Consider the following 19,253-nt stretch of genomic DNA (forward strand, 5'->3'; position numbering starts at 1 on the left):
GTGAGGGCTCTACCTGCTGCCCTCCGGCAAAGCTGGCTCTCAGGGAAAAGGCGGGAAGGGAGGCCGCCTGACCAAGCTCATACACTAAACGAGAGTCAGGGAAGGCAGTGGACGATATGTACAGATGTTTCTTTAGTTCTCTCCAGCCTCACCAGTGGAACTGTTCAAGTAAGGTAGTAATAGGCTTCTGCCCCGCCACATCCTGCCTCCCCCTCCTCCCTCGAGAGGCCCGAGGCTTCTGCTTCCTGGAAGAGGGAAACAGCCCCTGGGGCTGCCACCACCTCCCTGGTGGCCGAAGCCAGAGGTCTGGGGCAGGTCTGCGTTATGGAACTGGAAGGGTCAGAGGCCCTTCCTAGCAGGTGCTGAGGTCCAGATTTGGGCAAGGGAGGCGGGGGTGTGGGGGGCAGGGGCAAAGGCTATTTCTTGCGGGTGTGCTGCCTTCGGGCCTGCAGTCGCTGTCGAGCCCCTGGGGTCTTGGATCCCGCACCAATGGAAAAGGAGGGGGCCGCCGATCCTGGAAAGATTCAACAAGATCTCATCAGGGTAGCTGCTACCTGAGAGCAGTCTCTAATAGAACACCGGATGCTGGGAGAAAGCCTCGCCAAGCTCTAGCAATTCTTCCGGGGGAGGGCTTATTAAAAAGGCAAAATCCCAAGACCACAGATAGGCTGGGAGCAAGGCCCAGGAAGGCATTTTTACCTGGCGTCCCAGCAGTCTGGCTCCTTCTCATCTCTGCTGCCCAACTCCAAACCTGGCTTGTGCTGGACTCCCAGACAGCGCTCGGAGAGCCGAAGCTGCCAGCCCACCCCACCCCATCTTCAGAGAGGAGATACACAGGTCACACTGGCAACGAGGAGACTGGCCGCTTACCGAAAGGTCCAACTCCGACAAAGCCTTGGGCGGGTGTTGAGGATGCCCCAAAGGAGAGGCTGCTGCCTGATGCGCCCACCCCAGGAGCAGGGGTGTTCTGACCAAAGGCGGGTGTGGAGGTGCCTAGGATGAAGAGACAGCAGAGAACTGTAGAGACCAGGCCGGTGAGCAGAGGGCCTCAAAGCAGAGGGTTATAAGCCTAGTGGGGGGGGGGGGGGTCTGCTCCCAGCAGGGCCTTCCCCGCAGGGCCCCTTAGCTCCCATTCAGCCTACTGGAAGGAGGCCTTAACACGCGTTGCCCCAGGTGGGCCTCCCAGCCTGCTAACAGCTGTGCCGCGGTGGAGACAAGCCCCTCAGGTGGCCTTCTGACCACCTACGGCGTAGGGCCTCTGCATTCCCTTGGCCACCAGACACAGCGACCGTCAGTGGACCGCCACCTGTAGCCTGACCCGGTTACCTCCCTTCCACCAGGACTAGAAGCGTTATGCCTCTTCTCCTTGTTCACCGGTCTCCTCCCCTCCACCTGGTGGGTCCCCTGATCTCCCCCCGGGGCCCACTGGGACTCAGCCACCAGAAAACGCCCCGCCCTCACTGAGTGCTGCCATCGGCACCAGTCCCGCGGGGAGGGCCGCCTGCTCTCCCAGCTCTTCCTCGTCCCGGGGTGGGGGTGGGGGGCCAGGCTGGGGCGGGCGTCTTTCTGGCTTCCTGGGGCCCAGCCTGGCCCCCGTCTCTCCCCCCACTCCCGCCTCCCCTGCAGGCACTGCACTGGCTCCCCGCTCGCCACCGCAGCAACTCCGGCTCCTGCTTTTCCTCAGCCTCAGAGAACCTCCGGGCCACCGCCCCTGCTGCTTTACTTGGTGAGTTGCAACAGGCGGGCCTTGCCGGCTACCACTAATTTTAGGTCTGTATCTTGTAACTGAATGGCGCTGGGGAAAAAGAACGGTGCCGAATGGCCTCACTGTAACTTCACAAGCACGCTTTTCCAGCCTCAAAGCTGCCTGCGATCCCATCCCATCTTCTCCCCAGCTCCAAAGCGACCACTTTCAACAGGCCCTGCAGTGCCCTCACACACACCTCCCCCCAGCCACAGCCCAAGCTCTTCTTGTCAGTCTCGGAGGTTAAATTTGTTACTTCCTCAGAAAGGCATCCCTCCACAGTCATTAATCACATACTTTTATTGCTACCTGCCACACTATTTACACATTTAACACCTGTTTCTCCACTACCACAACGTAAAGCTCCCCAAGAACAGACGCCGCACAGCAGACCAAGTCAACTCCTGACCTTACCTCCAAACACAGGTTTGCTGTCCGGCGTGCTGGCCACGTTGAAGGCAAAGGGTGTGCCCTGGCTGGGCGCGCCCAAGCTGTTCTGACTCAAGCCTCCCCCGAAAGGGGTCGTGCTGCCAGTGGTCCCACTCTGTCCCGCTCCAAAGCCGAACGCTCCAGAGGCAGAGCTGGTGCCTGGGGTGGCCGCACTGATCCCAAAGCCCCCACCACCGGCTGGGGCTGCCGGTCCCCCAAATGTGAAGGGCGATGGTGTTGTGCTGCCGAACACTGAGCTACTGGTCCCACTGCTGGCGGTCTGGGTTGTAGCTCCAAAGCCAGAGGTGGTGGCTGCACCGAAGGAGAAGGCAGCTGTGGTGCCGCCAAAGGCTGGCTGGGTGCTGGCAGGGGTGCCAAAGGCAGAGGCCGTGGCCTTCAGACCGCTGAAGGCCGACTGCGCAGTGCCACCAAAGGCTGGCTGGGCCGGGGCTGGCGCTGGAGCCGCAGTCGGGGCCGGGGCTGCAGAGTTCCCGAAAGTGAAAGAGCTGCCGAAGCTGGGGACAGGGGTCGACTTGGCAGCCCCCTGCTGCTGCCCATCCGCAGCCCCGAAGGCGGGCTGGGGGTTGGCTCCTGGGTAGGACGGGGGAGGTGGCTTGGCGCTCGGGCCGAAGGGAATGTTGAACGCTGGGGCGGTGGCGCTACTGAACGTCAGCGTGGGCTGGCTGCTGCTGACGGGGGCTGAGGCGGTGAGGGTGCTGCCAAAGCCGCTAAAGCTGGCTGTGCTGCTGCTGCTGCTGCTGCTGCTGCTGCTGGGGGCGCTCTGGGCGGCACTGGGAAGGGACTGGCCGAAGGTGGCGACTGCTGTTGAAGCGGGCATGGCGGGAGGCTTGCCAAATTGGAATATGGGGCCCACGGCTGGGGTGAAGCTGGCACCGGAAGCAGGGGGTGTCCCAAAGAGGAAGGGCTGGGAGGCGGAAGCGGTGGTGCTAGTCACGCTGCTCGGGGTGCTGGTCGCGGTGCGCACGCCGAAGCTGAACGCGGGCTTCGGAGCAGAGTCCGCGGAGGCGCTGGCTGTGGTCATGGACACCACTGCAGAGGTGGCGCCAGCCTGGCCGCTGAAGAGAGGGGCGCTCGTGGTAGTGGCTGGAGTAGCTGTTTGCTTGAGGGAGAAGGGAGTTAACATGGGCACAGATGCAGGTGGCCCCATGTTGCTAAAGATAGGCTTGAAAGTGAGGGGTGGGCTGCTAGTCGTCATGGGGACAGCTGAGCTGGAAGATGCCGCGGCTGTGACCTTGGAAGGGCTAGAGGGCAAGGGGCCCTCATTCTCGCTTTTAGGTGGGACCACAAAAATGGGCTTGAACATGGGAGATGCTGAAGACACAGCAGGGGCCGCAGAGGCAGGAGGGTTAACAGGTGGGGTGCTCAGCATTCCAAACAGAATACTCTGCTTGGGGCTGGGAGACGGGGCGGACGGGGCTTGGGATTTGGCAGATGTCTCAGCCTGAGGGTCCGGAGGTGACTTGGCGTCAGTGACTGGTCCTGGGGAAGAAGCAGGGGTCAGCCCCAAGAAAGTGGTGGTGGATTTGGAGTCTTCGGAGGTGCCTGGAAGGGGTGCTGACTCTGAAGAGCCCAGAGGGGCCAGAGGGCTGGGTGTCTTCGGAGGCGAATGGGCCACAGTGGTTGCCACGCCAGCAGATTCTGGGAAGAAGAGAAGAGAAAGTGAATTTGGAATATCTCAAACATGATGCAGCGTTCAATGCCTAGCACAGTGCTAGGGATTCAACAGTCAACAATTACGACTAAATCTATACCACAGGCCTTTAAACTGTCCATTCCTGAAAGTCAAAGAAGTGTTCATAATTTCTACCCTTCACAGGTCATAAGAAAAACAGAAGAGGATAAAACTTGGCCCAGTTGGGGGTTAAATGTGTAGAAACTGAGAAAAATCCAATTACCTGAACTCAAGTCCAATTAATTATGTAGATATGCCTTATTCATCTAACAAAGATGTACTATATTACATTCACCCACCAGGCGCTAAGTACAGAGCATATGACCATGAATGAGATGGTCTCTGCCCATGAGCCCTGGGAGAGGCTGAATACCTAATATATTCTACACTATGATGAAGTGCAGTAGAGGAGTGTGTATATATGCAGTGCCAAGAAGGCAAGGGGCTGGAACAGCCAGCAGGTCCTTGGAAGCCTATTACCTTGTGCCTGCCGTCTAGCAAGCATGTGACAAGACACCTTAACCATGTGACCGTTTATACTTCAGGGACACCTCATGAGGTGAGCACTGTTCTTATTTTACAGATGAAGACAACAAGGCTCGGAGCAGCTAAGGGACTGGGTTTCAAATCAAGAGCTATCTGGCTACCAAAGCTAAGCTGCCTTCCCCAGCTTTAAGTGTCGCAGCCCTTCCCTAAATGTCCTGACTACAGATTTCTAAAGCTCTTAAGCCTGCACCAGCTCAGGTTTGGGAAGTCAGAATAGGTTCAACCTTTGCAGCAATTTCCAGCAACTGATGGGCATGGTGCTTTTACTTCCACCTAAACAAAGGCTGATGTCGTTACGTGCTCTAAAGTAAGCTCTCCCACTCACCGGGGAGGGATGGTAGGCCTGGGGAATTCTGCATCTTCTTCAAGCTCTCCAACAGTGGGTTAGTGCTTGGGGCTGGGAGGGAGGCTGGGGATGAAGCAGTCCCAGCAGCAGGCAGGGTAAAAGTGAAAGAAGACTGACTGGTAGGTGGGTTCTCAGTGACAGAGTTTGAGGCAGCATCTAGGGAAGAAAGAAAAGATGACATTGTCCTCCCTTGTTTGGGAATTCTTTCCAGTGGCATATCATGGAGCACGGGGAGTTCAGGGCCTCAGGACAACTCATTTAGAAAGGCTTCCCTTCAGTCTCAGTGCTCACTGTTCTCCAGATTCCACTGAGGACCCAAATGGACTTCCTAGATGAGAAAGACCAAAATAAAACCAAAAGAAACAAACCCTCTCTGGGGTGTGAAACTGATCTACATTCCTTACCAGTCTTATCCTCCAAGACCTTGTTAAACCACTGTAAAGAAGCTTTCTTTTCCAAGTCTAAGTCTTCAGCAGTGATTGAATAACCAAGCTGGGGAGGTGGAGGCTACCAAAGAGAAAAAGAAGTTGTCAATCAGGAGAAACTGGAAGAATCCTATATTTAGCCTTCCTAAGACAGAGTTAAGTGGGGGTGGGCAGAGGTAGATGGACAAGACCATACCAAGGTCAGCTGGTCCCCTCGCCTGGAGGGCAGCAACTGAACCTTCCGTTTACGCCGCCCAGAGCTGCCAGGTGTTGATGGGGAATTCCACGAGTTCTGTTTCTTACATGTGGTTTTATCTGCAACTAAAAAAAAAGAAAGACTTGTTTTCTTCCTCCTCTCTGCCAGAAATGGATAGGTTTGTCTATCCCGTTTTTTTTAATTTTGTTTTGTTTTGGTTTTTTTTGCGGTACACAGGCCTCTCACTGTTCTGGCCTCTTCCGTTGCGGAGCACAGGCTCTGGACGCGCAGGCCCAGCGGCCATGGCTCACAGGCCCAGCTGCTCCGTGGCATGTGGGATCCTCCCGGACCGGGGCACGAACCCGTGTCCCCTGCATCAGCAGGCGGACTCTCAACCACTGTGCCACCAGGGAAGCCCTATCCCATTTTTAACATTGAGTTTTCAATGGGTATCTCTGAAAGATTCGATCTTCCATGATTTGGGCTCTTGGATGGTGTCTGAAAGATTATATAGTCAAGGGCTTCCCTAGTGGCGCAGTGGTTGGGAGTCCACCTGCCGATGCGGGGGACACGGGTTTGTGCCCCTGTCTGGGAGGATCCCACAGGCCGTGGAGCGGCTGGGCCCATGGGCCATGGCTGCTGGGCCCGCGCTCCGCGGTGGGAGAGGCCCACGTACCGCACAAAAAAAAAAAAGATTATATAGTCAAGAGGATATAAAGGCAGAATTGCTCCAAATGCAGGTATACAACTGCTTGCTGGACAATAATTATCTGGATTGGTCACAGATACCTCAACCTAAGCTTATCTGTAGCCCGCCGTTACCACACGTTATACTGTACCTGTCTGTGTCACCTTTCTCCCTTACCTGACTATAAATTTCTGAAGGACAGAAACTCCTGTCTCTGTATCTAACAGGCCGTCCACAAGGCAATGCTCAACACTTCCACCACCAAAAGCCACCCTAGTGCATTCATCAACTTACCCTTTTCTCCCTGGGACTCCTTGTCTGTTACCAATGGAGTTGAAGAACTAGAATGATGAGAAAGCTCCTCTTCTCTGTAGGAGGAAAAGGCAGAATTAAGTTTAAGAAAGACTTGCTGACAAAAAGTACTGGATAACTTCTTGTACCTGCTTACCTACCAACTGGTCTAGAACAACCATGATATAAGACCTCAGTATGCCAGGAGAAAAAATAAAAGAAGTCAAAAGAAAATTCCAACAGAAAAGAATGGAGGCAGTTCATGGAAACCAAGGAGAAACCTTTGTCTTACAACAAGCACAAATCAGTGATCTTCAAAACCTTACTTACAACCCACCAAGTCCCTGAAAGTTCTAGTCACAGATCTGATCCCTAACAGAGTGACATTCAACTTGACTGTAGGTACCTAGAAGGTCAGCTGGAGTCAAAAACATGGAAGTCCGCTGCCCGATGACATCGTTTGCTCTGTTCATTCTATTCTGTGTGGCCTCTACTCTTGCACCCCTGTCACTCACGCTACAGTGTGAGGAAGAGAGCCAGAGGCCTCTACAGTTGGTACAAAAGAACTGTAAGAGATGAGAGCGATTCAGGCGGGCCTTTCCCTGTCCTCTGGATGTTAATTTCTTTGATCCTCCAAATCAGAGTTGCAGAAAGCCTAACAGCCGAGTAAACGTCCCTCTTTTCCTGACCGCTCAGTAATCCACGCAGCAAACAATAATGGATTACCTTATTTTCTTTGCTGGCCGCTCTGGTGTCTGGGAGCGGGATGAGGCTGGGCTAGAGAAGGGAGATGAACCGGGTCCACTCCTCTTCCACAGCTAAAAGGCAAACACAAATAACGTGACTGACCCTAGTTGATAGTTTATCATCTGACCTTCAATATAATGCTGTGGTTCTATTTATCACTGCATATAAAATCTCCTTTTAGGTAACTAAAAAAATATTTCTTTGTGAAGGAAGGCTCCTGAAAAGAAAGTCAATTGCCAGTATTAACTACAGGAGAAAAAGCCTGAAAAACTAACGGAACGCTAACTAATAAATGTAGAAGGAATGAATGTACTTTTGGCGTATATTAAAAAGGGGACTGTCACATTCAGTAATGGTTTAGAGCTATGATGTGCATACACGTTTACTCTATATTGTCTGTGGAAATGATAAAAGTAAATTAAACTGTTCCAATGAAGATAAGCTAATAAACTAATTTAGTTTTGCTCTCATTAAATTTTCAGTTTTACTTTATTAACTTTATTTTTTTAAAATATACGATCACGGGGCTTCCCTGGTGGCGCAGTGGTTGAGAGTCCACCTGCTGATGCAGGGGACACGGGTTCGTGCCCCGGTCCGGGAGGATCCCACATGCTGCGGAGCGGCTGGGCCCATGGGCCATGGCCGCTGGGCCTGCGCGTCCAGAGCCTGTGCTCTGCAACAGGAGGGGCCGCAGTGGTGAGAGGCCCGCGTACCGCAAAAAAAAAAAATATATATATATATATATATACACACACACATATATACGATCATGACATCTATGACTTTTGCAGCATCAGTGGTATTTATCGTTATAATTATCCATGCATCTGTCTCTTCACCAAGTGGAGTCCCCTGATAGCAAAGGTAGTCTGTTTTCATCTCTGCCTCCTTCGAAGAGGCCTAGCAGCAAAGTACTTGACAAAGAGCAGCTCTCTGCAAATAGGTTCACTGTCTCTGGCCTATTTACAAAGATACTGAACTATCACCATAGGCAATTTTCCTACTGAGAAGCTTCTAGTGATTTCTTACTCAGTAAAATTGCATCATATAAGCACAAACAGGGAGGCAACAATACTTCATAAAAATTTTAAAAAGGTAAAGAGGGTTTTAAATCAAAGACAGGTGGTAAAGCAGTAGAGTAGTTCCATAAGACTAATGTCAGGAAACCGAGACTCAGAATAAGCTTGAGGAAAAAGCTGAAATCAGTAATAGTTTTTTACGTTATGCTCAGGTAAATAACGAGAAAGGACAGCCATCTGAAAAAACAACAAGTGCTTAGGCCTCACACCTGTATTTTTAACGAAGTGCCAAAGGTGATTCTAACCTTTAGCCAGGGTGGAAGACAACCTGGTTCAACAATTAGGAGGAAAATGTTCTATCTCTACTTCATAGACTATACACACACACAATCCAGGTGTCATAAAGAACTATTTAAAAAAACCAAATGAGCTCTTAAATAACTTGGGGTAGGGAAAAGACTTTCTATTCCAGAAACAAAGGAGAGAAAACTGACAGACTGTCGTAGGACAACTAAGAACCTCTCTAAATAAAAATGTCTCCATGTGGGAAGGAGACTTTACTATATATACTCTGTACCATCTGAATTTTCAACCACAGTAATGTTTCCATAAACTAGAAATAAAATGTATGTGGACAGGAAACAAAAACACTCCAAAATGAAATAAAAACATAACTAGAAACAAAATTAAAAGGTAGATATATTCAACTAAAGTGGTAAGTTAATATCCTTAACATGTAAAAGTGAAAGTCTTGCAATTCCATATAAACATAATAAACATATCAAATGAAAAGTGGGCAAAGGCTATACCAAGGCAAGTCATAAAAAGAAACAATCTATGTATCCAGCAGTCAATTTAGTTCTGCACTGTAATTCAATTTTTGTCAAGTTCCTATTTCATAAAGGTACTATCCTTTATACTTTACAAAGAATAGAAGCAAGACCATTCCCATCATCAATAAATTTATAATCTAGAAAAGAGATAGGATGGTACACAAATTGACTATAATAGACAAGAGATGAATGAAGTCTCTAAAAAGGAATCCAAGAAGAGAGAGATTATGCAGAGTTCGGTTAGAAGAATAATAAAGGATGAAGGTGACATTTGTGATGGTCCTTCATAATCTGACAAAAACACCTGAAGAAAGACGAACTTTACAGGCTTGCAGTAGGATGGACACATGATTCCGGATGGAGAACAGGACAAGAAAAGGCAACAAAGCAGGAAGTAGGTGCTCTTACAAGATAACAAATATGCTGCTTTGACTTAAATATAGGGTATATGTAAAGGAATAATAAGGGATGGGGTCAGAAATGCAAGCTAGGGTTTTGAGGTTTTGAAGGCCAGGGTTACTATTCCTACTTTGGAAAATGACAAGTCTTATATAAGACTTACGAAGATATCAATGTCACGCACAATGAGATCTAAGGACAGTTCACTTTCTCTAATTGGCACCAGTCTAATATTTGTAATGATTTTATAATATCAAAGCTAGAACTTCTAGTTTGGGTAGCTGTGGGTTGGGTATATACTACTGCTCCTCTGGAAAAATACAATTAAGTCAAATATCTCTACTACCACTTGCACCAAATAGAAGGGCTGTCATCTCTGTTGACTACTGGGCATGTTTACTGCTTCAGTACACATTTCTTTGAAAGAGAAGTTTCAAGATAAAGAACTTTCATATTACTCTAATCTCCGCTTCCAATGACTTCCTTACTTTCTTGATAATTTAAAATAACTCATGCCATGGACCATTTCAAAGATAATTATGATCAAAACTGAAAGTACACTATGCTCTCCGTTCTAGAACTTCTCCTTCTGACAGCATTATATATTCAAATATCACACACAAACAGGGGACTGGTAACTACTTACAATAAAACACCCAGAAGCTATTAGTGTCAGTGAGTATATTACTTGCCGTAGTGACGTCACAGGCTCTACCAGGGGTGAGGGTGCTTTAAAACAAAATCTGACCATGTTTCAGGCTATGGGTTTGTTTGTTTTTTAATGCATAAGCACCATTTACTTAGTTTTTATTGATATATAGTTGATTTATAATGTTTCAGGTGTATAGCAAAGTGATTCAGTTATACATACATATATGTGTGTGTATACATTCTTTTTCAGATTCTTTTCCATTATGGGTTATTACATATTGACTACGTTGTTTCAGACCAACCCTGCTGTGGAGGACAAACAAAAAATGCTGAAGAAAATATAAAATACATATGTTTGAAGGTATGGTGGTATGGAGAGCTACCAAGGCAGTGAGACACTGTGGAGGTAAGACAGAGGAGAGGAGCCAGCAGGTGAGGAGCCTCAGGGCGACTGCTCCTTCCAAAAGTAAAAGCTGCAGTTGAGAGGCTGAGAAAAGCTTTCGGCAGCCCTGTAGGGCTGGGAAGACAAAAACCGGAATTCAGGGCTTTGCAAAGTAGAGGGGCCCTAATATACACCTTAGGCTTTTGGTTCGAATCCCAAAGGCTACATAGTAGGGTACAGGGCAAATCAGAAATAAACCAGCCCTCACAAGAACTGACAACCAACTCAGAATCATGTCAGTTCCAACTGTACAGGGGTAATCTGTCCCAATCCTAGCTGCCTGCCAGAGGCAAAAGACAGACCTCTCTGGAGGAAGATACTATCATTCAGAGCTTCAAGTCATTGTCCCCCCACCCCTCCAATGTCTGACAGTAAAACAAAACAACAAAAAAGTATGTAAGAAGATAATATTCAAGGACTTCCCTGGTGGCGCAGTGGTTAAGAATCTGGCTGCCAATGCAGGGTACATGGGTGACAGCCCTAGCCCTGGTCCAGGAAGATACCACATGCCGTGGAGCAACTAAGCCTGTGCGCCACAACTACTGAGCCTGCGCTCTAGAGCCCACGAGCCACAACTACTGAGCCTGCATGCCACAACTACTGAAGCCCATATGCCTAGAGCCCGTGCTCCGCAACAAGAAAAACCAACGCAATGAGAAGCCCGTGTACCAAAACGGAGTAGCCCCCGCTTGCGGCAACTAGAGAAAGCCCGCGCGCAGCAACAAAGACCCAACACAGCCAAAAATAAATAAATTTTAAAAATTAATTTCTAAAAAACTAAAAAGAAAAAATACTAGAATTAAAAAGAAAGAAAAAAACTGTTATTATTGTAGACAACATGATGTACATACAAAAATCCTAAAGAATATACAGATGAATATTCAGAATTTAGCAAATTTTCTGAATACAAAAATCAGTTGTATTACTATATATCAGTAACAAATTTCTAATATGCTATTTATAATAGCATCAAAAACATGTACCTAGGAATAAATGTAATAAAAAATATGTAAAACCACTGCACAGATAAGTTAAAGATGATGTAAATAACTGAAGACTACCCCATGTGCATGGACTGGAAGATTCAATATTGTAAATGTCAACTCTCTCCAAAATAATTGGTAGATTAAGGGCAATCCCAATCAATATCTTAGCAAAGTTTTTGGTATGGAAATTGACAAGATGATAAAATTATATAGAAATGCAAAGGGCCAAGATCCAAGACAATTCTCAAGAGGAATGAGAGAAATGAGAAAGTTGGATGACTTACTCTACTAGATATCAAAACTTAAAGACTGTGTGGCACGGGGCAGAAAAACAGACCAGTGCAACAAAACAGAATCTATCAACAGAAATGGATCTACAGATATACTGACACAAATTATGACAAAGGTGGTGCTGCAGAGCAATAGGAAAAGGACGGGCCTTTCAATAAACGTTGCTGAGTCAAATAGATATTTAGATGGAAAAATACTAATTTTGATCCCTACCTTACATCACACATAAAAATCAATTTCAAGGGCTTCCCTGGTGGCGCAGTGGTTGAGAGTCCGCCTGCCGATGCAGGGGACGTGGGTTCGTGCCCCGATCCGGGAAGATCCCACATGCCGCGGAGCGGCTGGGCCCGTGAGCCATGGCCGCTGAGCCTGCGCGTCCGGAGCCTGTGCTCCGCAACGGGAGAGGCCACAGCAGTGAGAGGCCCGCGTACCGCAAAAAAAAAAAAAAAAAAAAAATCAATTTCAAGAGGATTATAGATCTAAATTTAAAAAGGAAAAATAATAAAGCTTCTAGAAGGTAGCATAAGACAATATCATCATGACCTTAGGCAGGCAAAGACTTCCTCAACAGTACACAAAATACACTAACCATAAGTGAAAAGGATGAAACGGTGAGCCACAGAGTAGGACACTTACTTGTTGCAACACATATAATTCACAGAGACCTTGTATCTAGAACATATAAAGACCTTACAAAAATCAGTAAGAAAAAGACAGACAACCTAATAGAAAAGAGCCAAGAAACTTGAACAGGCCCTTCATAAAAAAGAAAATACAAATGGCCAATGAACAGTTGATACCTCTATTTCATTATTAATCAGAGAAATACAAATTAAGACCACAATGAAATACTACTTCACACTCACTGGAATGGGTAATTAAAAGAGACAGGCAACACCAAGTGTTAGTGAAGATGTATAAACACAGGAACAAAATCTCATACTGCGCTGGTAGGAGAATCAGCTGAAACATCACCTTGAAAAGAATTATACAGGGAATAACCCTAGACCACTGGTGGTCCAGTGGTTAGGACTCTGCGCTTCCAGTGCAGGAGGCACAGGTTCGATTCCTGGTCGAGAAACTAAGATCCCACAAACTGTGCAGTACGGGGGAAAAAAAAGACTTATACAAAGCAGCACTATTCACAACAGCCAAGACATGGAAACAACCTAAATGTCCATCAACAGATGAATGGATAAAGAAGATGTGGTACATATATACAGTGGAACACTACTCAACCATAAAAAAGAACGAAATAATACCATTTGCAGCAACATGGATGCAACTGGAGATTATCATGCTAAGTGAAGTCAGAAAGACAAATACCATATGATACCACTTACATGTGGAATCTAAAATATGACACAAATGAACCTATCTATGAAACAGAAACAGAATCACAAACAGAGAACAGACTGGTGGTTGCCAAGGGGGAGGAGGTTGGGGGAGGGATGGAGTGGGAGGTTGGGGTTAGCAGATGGAAGCTTTTATATACAGGATGAATAAACAAGATCCTGCTGTATAGCACAGAGAACTATATTCAATATTCTATGATAAACCATAACAAAAAAGAATTTTTTAAAAAAAGGATGTATATTATGTACAATCATCACTTTGCTGTGTAGCAGTAACTAACACAACATTGTAAATCAACTATGCTTAAATTAAAAAAAAAAAAACGTATACAAGAATGTCCATAGCAGCATTATGCGTAACAGCTCCCAACTAGAAACTCAAATGTCCAATGGTAGAATGGATAAATTAATTGTGGTATATTCATATAATGCAACAGTATTCAGCAATGAAAATGAAAGACCTATGACCACATGCAACAACATGAATGAATCTCACAAGTAAAATGTTGAATGAAAGAAGCCAAACACAGAAGAAAGCATATTCTATTTCCATTTATATAAAATTCAAAAACAGGGAAAACTATGATGCTAATATTGAGGAAGGAAGAAGGGAAGAAGTAGTAACTGTGAGTGGGTATGAGAGGGGCTTCTGCATGTTGAAAATGATTTATTACTTGACCTGGGTGGTAGTTACATGAAGCTGTACATCTATATTTGTTTTTCTGCACATTATACTCTAATTTTAAAACAGCCGTTAGATAGATTACATGACATGGAATGCTATGCAATATATAATGATTAAAAAAGATGTAGAAAAACCATATATGCTATGATTCCATTTTGTTAAACAGACCAGAAATCTTGTGTATCATCTGTGTTTACATACATAGTAGGAATGTTAACAATAGGTGCCTATGGGATGGACACTGAGATAGCCAGGACAGGGGAATTTTTACTTAACGGTTATCTATACTTAAAAAAAATTCTGAAACCAGGAAAGGTAATATTGTAGCACATGTTACAAATTCCAACAAGAATTCAGTAAAAAGTTTCCTTCCTATCCAATAGTTATTACAGCTTCTATTACAGTTTCCTGTCAACATTATTCTATGCACATCAAAAGATTAAAGAAACCAGCAGCATGAATAGAGGACACTATACACACAGTTCTGCACCATGCTTTTTAAATATAATATTTTGAGCTCATTCACATCAGTGCCTATTAAAGCTGCCTTACTGTTTTTAACAGTTACACAGTATTTCAACTTATGGAAATAATGTAAGTCATTCAACCAGCCCCTTAAAAAGGTATGTTTACATTGTTTCCAAGCTTCTGCAAAAATAATGCTACAATCAACACCCTTGTATATGTCTTTGAGTATATGTGTAGGGGTAATTCCTAAAAGTAAACCTGCTGGATCAAAGGGCATGTGCATCTCTAATGCTAATAACAATGGCCACACTGCCCTCTAGGGAACTGTACCAACTGATGCTCCCACTTGTGAGACCTAAGTTTCCCCACCAGGGATCCAAACCAGGGCCCCCGGCAGTGAAAGCGCCGAGTCCTAACCACTGGACCACCAGGGAATTCCGAGAAGCCTGCTTTTGCAAACATTTATTTTTATGGTTTCTATTTTACATTTAAATCTTTAGTTCATTTGGAATATGTTTCTCTAGTACTGTATATGAAAAGCTGCTCAAACTCACTCATAAGAGACACAAATTAAATACTATTCCTCACCTATCACACTCATCTTTCATTTATATTACTGTAAGAGTCTTCTGGATAGATTAACTTATCTCAAAATTTTTCTCCCCTTGAAAATCTTCCTCCACACATGCTTTATTTTTTCCTAGCTACAACATATTGGGTACCCACTTATTAACAGGCACTGTAATGGGTACTTTTCAAACACTACCTTCAGTCTTTACAACAATGATTTAGAAATGAGACAAAGAGAGTTTAAGTGATTTACTTGCCCAAGGCCCCAGAGCTACTAGGTGTCAGAGCCAAGACTGGAACCCACATCTGTCTGGTAGCAAAGCTTGCTCTGTTCCTAGGCTATACTACATCCTCTTTCTAAAAAAGAATTACAACCACTTCTTTTTTTTTTTTTTTTTTTTTTTTGCGGTACGCGGGCCTCTCACTGCTGTGGCCTCTCCCGTTACGGAGCACAGGCTCCGGACGCGCAGGCTCAGCGGCCATGGCTTACGGGCCCAGCCACTCCGCGGCATGTGGGATCTTCCCGGACCGGGGCACGAACCCACGTCCCCTGCATCGGCAGGCAGACGCTCAACCACTGCGCCACCAGGGAAGCCCCAACCACTTCATATTTTTAAAACTTTCATTAAATTCTCAATGCCTATAGGATAAATTTCTTTTATGATCCAATGCAATCTGGAGTCAATCTACCTTTTGATTAAATTAATATCATTTACTGAATTATTCGTCCTTTGCCCATTTGTCTTGTATCAGGTTTCCACATATGATTGCTTTACTTTTTGGGCTTTCTATTCTGTTCCACTGGTCTATAGTTATCACTCAAGGGTTTGTATCTTCTGTTAGTGGTAATCCCAATATCTGACAGACAGAAGATGTCTACAGATAACCAGGTAGTAACTACCAGGTAGTAAACACTGGCTGATCGATTAATTAATGCTAGGAACCCATTTCTCCCACAGCGCAAGACAAAAGTACCTGAGAGAGACCTCGAGTAGAACTGTAAGAACTGGCAATGGCATTGCGGCTGGAGCTAGGGATGCCACCTGTGTATGTGCTTGTCAAGGAGCTCATAGAAGAGGTGCGGGATCTCTTATTCGAGTGATCATCTGAGCTCTGGGAATTGAGACCTCTCTTCAGAGACCCAGGCCTAATAAAAAGGGGAAAAGATAGTTAGATGTATTATTAAAGACATTCTTTTAAGGCTTTGTCCATGGACACAAAATCTTCCTTAAAAAAAAACAAACTTAATAAAAGAGCATAATGCTCTTAATTTTATTATTAACAGTTTGGCTAAATATATCTGACAGTCAAGAAGAGAAAACCAAATATTTTAGAAATCAAATATATGAGTCCACTGATACAATATTCTAGAAAATGCACACTAATCTACAGTGACAGGAAACAGATCAGCAGACACCTGGAGATGCGGACAGGATGGAGGGAGGTATTACTAAGGGGCATGGGGAAACTTTTGGAGGTGATGTTTGCATGCATTATCTTGACTGCAGTGATGGTTTCCCAGGTGTATGCAAGTCAAAACTTATCAACTTGTACACTTTGAACAGGCAGTTTATTATTCGCCAATTATACCTCAATAAAACTGTTTTTTTTAAAAATCAGAGTTAAGAGAAACCAACCATTTTTTCTCAGCTTCCAACTGAAACAGAAATTCCCTGTACATCTTTCCTGTAGAATAAGTCATCCAACCCCTGTTATGATACTCAACCACGGACCAGTTTATTCTTATACTGGATGAAAATGTATTTCCTCTAACTTTCACCCATGGATACTATTCGGAGCCAAACTGAGCAAACTGTTTTTCTTTTTTCACGTGACAGTCCTTCCATAGTTTGGAGACCATTATCCAAATTTCCTTATTCTCCTTGAGATTTTTCTCCTCTGAGCTAGTATTCATACCCCTTCAAAACTGCCTTACCCACCACCAGCCCATAAAATCTTAGCTGCTCCACTCAGAATGCATTTCAGTTTGTGTACATGCTTACAGTGTAGTACACCAAACCAAACCCACTCCACAGACAATCTGAGAAGAGCTAAGACGAGCAAGACTACCACTCACCGGCCTCATTCTAGTCTTTGTTCTTCTATCAGCGCAGACTAGGAGCACATTAGCTTTTTTGGCAGCCATAGCATACTGCTGACTCAAATTAAGCATATACGTTACCACAAGGCTTTTCACACATATTGCTGAGCCACTTTTCCTCCCAGCCAATTCCTCCTCAAATGTATTTAAACTCAAATGTAGAGATTTAATATTTATCTTAAATTTCATATTGTTACATTTTATCCATTGCACAAACCTTGTGATCTTTCTGTTTATATACTTGGTTATTAAATATATTTATAAACCCTCTTAGCCTTAGTGTGTTTTATCCATATCAATGAAAAAATATTAAAAGGAATTAGAAGATAGTTATTGTGGCAAATTACTCAAAATGTTCCTCTCTGACTTCAAAGATTTGAACCTGAACTAATAAAACAATGCAAAAAAGCAAAGAAAGTCTACAGGACAGTAACTCTGATGATTCCCTTTTTCCAAACAGTCTGTATCTCACCCATGGATGCTCACTTACTTAGGCACAAAAGAAGCAGGGACTCCGTTGGCCACCAGGGGCTCAAATGCTGAATGTCCGCTCCCACTGCTATCATGGCGCCTAGACAAATCAAAAAACTCTCAATTAAATGAAGTTACTTTTCTTTCCCCTTAAATCATATTCCCATATTCTTGGGACCCTATACTATTCCTATGAAGCATAGGTTCCATGCTAGACAAGAAGGGGAATGCTTCAACTCCAAAGATTCCAAAAGGTAAATTTATGCTAACAGTGTCCAGGCAGTAAGAAAAGTATGAAAATACTTCAAGACCTTTTGAACTCTTCAGGTGTATCAATTATTTGCTAACTTCTCACCAAAGTATCAGAATCACAAATTTAACATCCTACCGTCCCCAAACTGAAAACAAAAACAACCCTTTAGGGATTAACCCACACATCCTATAGTGCTCTAGAGGTTAATATGGCAAGTCTATTAAGGAAAAACTTTACATATCACATACAAGAAGGGCCTATGCATGGTGCACAGAATCATTGCATATTCCCATCATGGGAAAGATAGTACAGAATCCTCATTTATAGGCTCACTGGGGTCAAGCAAAATTACCACCCTGCAGAACATGAGAAACCTATCTGCACCATAAAAAGTTATTTCTTCTCCCACCTCCACACCTCCCCACCCCCTGCCACTCCTACTTAGCTAGTTGACATTAGCTCAAATTGCTCACTTGTCAATCCTATCTCTAGTCATGATAACATGATTTTCCCGTTACATACATACACTTGCACTGATTAACATTTCCCTACTCAATTTTGTCACCTACAGTATCAAAGCTGACCAATTTTGAACCTATAGGATATGAACAATCTTCTCTAGGTAATGGGGCCAATGATTTTACATGTGGGGTCCACTGTCTCCTCAGAGAGCATTTCTTTGCCCACCTTATATAAAGAAGCCTCCTTCTCATTACCCTCTGTTATATCACTCTGTTTTTTATCTCTATACACTTATAATTGATAATTATCTTGCTTATTTTATTATCCTTATTTTTTGGTCTCTTTTCCTCAAACAAGTCCCATGAGGACTCCGTCTTGTTCAAAGCTCTCTCCGCTCTACCTAGAATAGGCTCTGGCACATAGTGGGTACTCAATTTATTGAATTAGAAAAATGACTGGACTCCTTAACTTACTCCTTTGCAGCCTGTTAAAGCCTTAACACCCATTTTCATTAAGTTATTGAAAACAAAATAATGAAATTGGTTTTACTCTCATTACTAGTAAGTCTACCATACCCTAGTCCTCACTTTTCTTTGCCAAGCACTCCCCTCAGCACAATCACAATACTGCAACTGGTGGTTACCCAAATAATTAAACAGCACGAGATTGTGAGGCGAAGACTTTAAGCATGCTCTCTCAAAAATAAAATTTAACATGTTTGTATCAAAAGTATGAGGCTAACATGGCTAACAGTTATTGGCGTATCTCTAGTACTTATGGAAAAGGTAAATTACAAAATTTATCTAACATGTGTCTTAGGAAATGAACAGCATTAAAGCCCTTGTTACCAAGCTCTTCCATGAAAGCCAAAGAACAGGACCTACTAAGGGTCACAAACTGGAGCTGGCCTCTAGATCTTCTGGAGAGTGATCTATATTTCAACAAATCCCAGAAGCCCACCTGAGAAGCCTGTTATTACTCTGTTGGGACTGTTACCTTCTTTTATTTTCCTGGCCATCAGCAAATATTTGGTCTTCCTCCTCCACTGTCCTTTTCTTCCTCTCTTTGAGGGCATTCAGTACTGTCTCCTTTGCACATGGGTCTGGGGCACTAGCTGATGGTGAGGACAGTGTTGAGTTGATAATTTGCTCTCGTCTACAGT

At 44.8% G+C, this 19,253-nt stretch overlaps 1 protein-coding gene across 5 annotated transcripts in view; it reads right to left on the minus strand.

Moving 5' to 3' along the window:
* Window positions 1–113: 113 nt before the first annotated feature.
* Window positions 114–19,253, minus strand: part of POM121C (POM121 transmembrane nucleoporin C) — a 74,098-nt gene continuing 54,958 nt past the window's right edge. For 4 of the 5 annotated variants that reach the window (XM_079943695.1, XM_079943696.1, XM_079943697.1 and 1 more), the window contains 10 exons: window positions 19,088–19,246; window positions 17,396–17,476; window positions 15,780–15,951; window positions 7,085–7,176; window positions 6,362–6,435; window positions 5,380–5,504; window positions 5,163–5,265; window positions 4,738–4,914; window positions 2,159–3,832; window positions 114–993 (listed from right to left, as the gene is read on the minus strand). In XM_079943695.1, coding sequence (XP_079799821.1) covers window positions 839–993; window positions 2,159–3,832; window positions 4,738–4,914; window positions 5,163–5,265; window positions 5,380–5,504; window positions 6,362–6,435; window positions 7,085–7,176; window positions 15,780–15,951; window positions 17,396–17,476; window positions 19,088–19,246 — 2,812 coding nt within the window. In that variant the 3' untranslated portion in view covers window positions 114–838. The remainder of the gene's footprint in view (window positions 994–2,158; window positions 3,833–4,737; window positions 4,915–5,162; window positions 5,266–5,379; window positions 5,505–6,361; window positions 6,436–7,084; window positions 7,177–15,779; window positions 15,952–17,395; window positions 17,477–19,087; window positions 19,247–19,253) is intronic. The other variant, XM_079943698.1, reaches the window with a different exon arrangement.

This window comes from Stenella coeruleoalba (genome assembly GCF_951394435.1).
Source record: "Stenella coeruleoalba genome assembly, chromosome: 15".
Classification (NCBI taxonomy): domain Eukaryota; kingdom Metazoa; phylum Chordata; class Mammalia; order Artiodactyla; family Delphinidae; genus Stenella; species Stenella coeruleoalba.